The sequence below is a fragment of the Calliphora vicina genome, chromosome 4, assembly GCF_958450345.1.
Source record: "Calliphora vicina chromosome 4, idCalVici1.1, whole genome shotgun sequence".
Taxonomy (NCBI): Eukaryota; Metazoa; Arthropoda; class Insecta; order Diptera; family Calliphoridae; genus Calliphora; species Calliphora vicina.
Window position 1 is genome coordinate 97,380,007 of NC_088783.1, and position 4,252 is coordinate 97,384,258.

The 4,252-nt window shown below is 29.5% G+C and overlaps 1 protein-coding gene across 1 annotated transcript; it reads right to left on the reverse strand.

Annotated features, from left to right (window-relative positions):
* Positions 1–614: 614 nt before the first annotated feature.
* On the reverse strand, positions 615–3,017 carry LOC135958601 (uncharacterized). The gene is made up of 3 exons (XM_065509497.1): positions 2,646–3,017; positions 2,176–2,328; positions 615–923 (listed from the first exon to the last, which is right to left on the reverse strand). Exons 1-3 carry the CDS (start codon positions 3,015–3,017, stop codon positions 615–617), a joined length of 834 nt encoding a protein of 277 aa, XP_065365569.1.
* Positions 3,018–4,252: the final 1,235 nt, after the last annotated feature.

Below are 4,252 nucleotides of genomic sequence, written 5' to 3' on the forward strand. Positions count from 1 at the left end.
ATATAAGCAATGCAAATATATGATGACCCCCTTGCAGAATCCACATACAAGACCAGAAAATCTTTATAATGAATCTCAAATTCGTACGCGTAATACGATTGAGAGATGTTTTGGAGTTTGGAAGAGACGTTTCCCAGTATTATCAAATGGTTTGCGACTGGTAAACAAGACTAAAATGGCTGTTATTGTGGCATGTGCTGTACTCCACAATATTACTATTATTGCAAAAGACCCACTTCCATCAACAGAGGAATTATTGGAATCCCCAGAAGAATTGTTGGTAGATAACATCATAGGACAAAACAACATTTTAAATAATTATAATTCAGCGGCAAGAACTAATTTAATAGAAAACTACTTTGCAAAGTAAGTTCACAACTTTTTATTTGGACTAATTACTAATCTACAACAAAAAAACATATTTTCATAACATATTTTCTTATTTTATTTTCAGTCTTGTACAAAATTCACCGAGCGACTAGTTATTAATACATTGCAAAAAAAAAATTTATAAAAACAAAGAACGAATTACATTTCAAAAAATTAAAAACTACATAACAATAACAAAAAAATAAAAAATTAACATTAAAAACAACTAAACAAAAATTCACATTTTAGTTAAAAAATAATATAAAAGTATATGTTCGCAAGGTTTTGTTTTTTTTTTCAGCTAGTTCCAGCTGCAGCATTTCATTTTTTAATTTTAGCGACAAGACCTCCTGTTCATGCTTCTCCTGGGCACGAGTATTTTCGTCTCTATAAAATTGTTGTTGGAGTATTGTCAACTGAATCCTTTCGTCTTCTAGATTTCTCTTCCTCTTACCGCCTACTACTAGCTCTTTTGATTTTGCTTGCTTTAATCTTGTTGGCGTCCAGTTTGACCAGTCTGTCTTTTCCTCTCTGCAAACAATCTCTTTACCAAACTGAAAAATTACAATCAATGTAAATATACACAGTGGTTAAGAAAAGTTTTTTTTGGAAATAATTCGGTACCTCATTAACTATTGGAGATATCGTAACAAAATTTCACAAGATTCGAGTTGAGCTGTTTTCGAATTGAATTATTTATTATTTTACTTAAAATTTTATTTTATTTTTTTTATACAATAAAAAATAATAAAATGGAAATATTTTGACTATATTTTCAATTTGTTTGGAGTATTTCTATAAACACTATTTTTTGAGATTTTAGTGCATATAATATAACTAAAGCTTTCATGTAGTGACTGTCAAAAATTTGCACTATTTTATTGTAGTGCAAAATTTTCACTACCACTAATATTTAGTGGTAGTGGAAAAATTTTCACTACCACTAATTTTTTTAATGGTAGTTAAAATGTTTCACTACCACTAATTTTTTAGTGGTAGTTAAAATATTTTTCACTACCACTATAGTGATGAAAAATAGTGGAAAATCAAAATGTTGACACTATAGTGGGATTTAGTGGAAACCTTAGTGCACTAAATATTTAATGCACTACCCCCAACTCTGGAAAATTTTTTTTTTCAAAATTGGTCAAGTTTGGATACGTCTGAGGGGACTATGTCCGCTTAAGTGAGCCAAATTTAACATTACACGCTTTTGCATTAAGTTTTCTTTTCGAATCCTATAAAAGTTATATATAGTCCCGAAGAACTTTTTTTTACAAAAGAAAAAATATGGACTTTTTTGGGAAAAAACTTAAGAAATACGGCCCTTTTTACTTCGTCCATCTTTGGATGTGTGTAAATTTTTAGAGGGACGAGGTAGCTTTCATTTTATTCAGAATTTTATAGCAAATATAGTTGATAGTTTTAAATAAAATTTCTGTAGGCCCGCCATATCCAAAAAGATCGAGCAAAATTAAAAAAAAAAAAATTAATAAACCTAAATATCTCTTGAACTAAAAGAGATAACCTGCACATGTAAATGTATTTGTAGATCTTCTCAAGGACTATTCACATTTTCAGTTCATTCGAATCATAAAAGAATTTTTGGCGATTGTTTTTCAAAACTGTGGGACCCGAGGTCCCATATCTTCCGCCTAGGAAGCTGTACAACTATAATTCAACTCGAAAACACCTAACTATTGTGATATCTCCAATAGTTCATGAGATACCCAATTATTTCCAAAAAAAAAACGATTCTATATAAAAAAAAAACTATCAATAAATATATCTATAAAACATACATACATCTTCAGTGCTCATAGACTTCTCGTTAACTTCTAAATTTATTTTACTCTTACCGCCTACTACTAGCTCTTTAGATTTTGCTTGCTTTAAGCTTGTTGGCGTCCAGTTTGACCAGTCAGTATTTTCATCTACGCAAACAATTTCTTTAATAAACTGAAATATTACAACAATACACACATGTACAATGTAAATACATTAAAAAACTGGCAATAAATATATGTATGTATCTATAAAACATACATCTTCAGTGCTCATAGACTTCTCGTTTTCAAAAAAGTCAATTATTTTTTGTGTGAGAGTTTTTTGTTGTTGTAAACATCAAAACTAAAATGCATATTTTCTCGTATATTTGACAAGTAAAAAGGTTTTATTTCTGAAATCGCATGATTTATTGAAAATTTATTTAAGAAATAGTAAAATGTCATAAAACATTCAAAGCCGTTTTTCTCGAAAAGACTTTTTTGAATTACTACGTTGTTGCAGCAAATGAGCGATATATACTTACTAAAGTCACTATCGTAATTGTTTTCTAATCCAGTGGCCGAATCTCCCAGCATGGCAGCTATTTTCGAGGACACAGTCTGGTTAGATAACTTCGTCTTGGACTTTCGTTTTATAAATTCATACTTGTCACGGAGTGACTTCCAAGGTCTGTTCGAGCCAGTTGCTGCTGAAAACTTCTCTTCTATTTTAGCCCATGCCTCTTCCTTCTGCTTCCAAACTACGGCGTCCGATTTTTTATTTTCGATTAGGTGCTTGTAAGCTTCCACTAGTTCTACAAGTTCTTCTTCATCACTATAGTTTTTGGCCCGCTTTCTTGCTTCTTTATTTGCCATCGACATTTTTTATTTTGTAATTCTTATTTTTGAATTTTTTTTCACAAACACAAACAATTTACTGTTTCCTGTCAGTAATTTGTCAAAAGTAATCGTTTTTTTTCACTGGTATTGCCATATTTTAGAAAAAAATTATTTTATTTTACAAGGAAGTTGTAATAACGAAAAATTTTAATGGTCACTTTATTCCTCACTTTAATTAAAGTTACCTTTTGCTATTAAGAACATTAGAGGCAAGTTGTAATAATGGCCCTTACAGTTTTTCCGTACATGCGATTTAAATTTTGCGATTTTCAAGAAAAACAAATTTTTTGCCCATATTTAGGCGAATGAGCCCATTTAAGTAAAACTTATTCATAATATTATAATCCTGGTAATTTTAATTATGGTCTGAAAGTTTTACTAAAATCGGAAAACGATAACCTTAAATCGTGAAGGTCATAGGTCAAATGTTTCAATATTTGGAATTTCTAAAGAAAAGATAGCGAAATGTTATATATTTTTGGGCCGATTTTAATGAAACCAATGTGATGATCAAAAAATTCTGAAATTTGTTTAAGAAAATTTTTAAAAATTTGAAAATGGAGATTTGAAACAGCCGTTAAAAAAAATAATTTTTTTGGACATACCTGTGAATAGGTTAACGGTATCCTATGAAGACAAAAACATATACACAAGTAAATACGGATATATTTTAAATAAAAATTAGCTTATATTTTTAATTTTTCTCGAAATATGTTAATTTTTTTTCCTAAATTTTTTGTTCAAGTGGCCTGAAACACGTTAATGGTCTGGCAAATTTGTAATAACTTTAACATTTTTTAACCAAATTTTGTCATTTATATCTCATTACAGCGATAATTACGTACACATTTCGATTCTTTTGCATTCAATTGCAAAATTATTTATTTAGTAGCAAAATTTTTAAAATATCTGAAAAATTTGCATTTTTTCTGAATTTTGGCGATAATACAGTTTTTGGGTCATTTTGACTCAAAGGAGATGCAGGGTTAACTTCGAAAAAAAATTTTTAATGTAATATTCGTTAATATAAATAAATCTATACATTTCTAGAAAACAATGCAGAAATTTAACGAGTTTCACCTATTTATTCCATATAAATAGTAAAATTTTGCATATATCTGAACTTTGACCTCGATGCGCGTCCAGAAATCGTTGCTCGATTTGGCTCAAATTTTCAGCACTTAACTTTTAGGCCTAGTGTCACAATATTCCACCCG

Bases quoted from the DNA above. Each gene is read 5' to 3' on its own strand.
- LOC135958601 (XM_065509497.1), bottom strand. From the start codon at position 3,017: ATGTCGATGGCAAATAAAGAAGCAAGAAAGCGGGCCAAAAACTATAGT. The intron at 2,329-2,645 runs GTAATTCAAAAA...GTAATATTTCAG, and splicing joins TCATTTGCTGCAACAACGTA to TTTATTAAAGAAATTGTTTG. The intron at 924-2,175 runs GTATGTATGTTT...GTAATTTTTCAG, and splicing joins AGTCTATGAGCACTGAAGAT to TTTGGTAAAGAGATTGTTTG.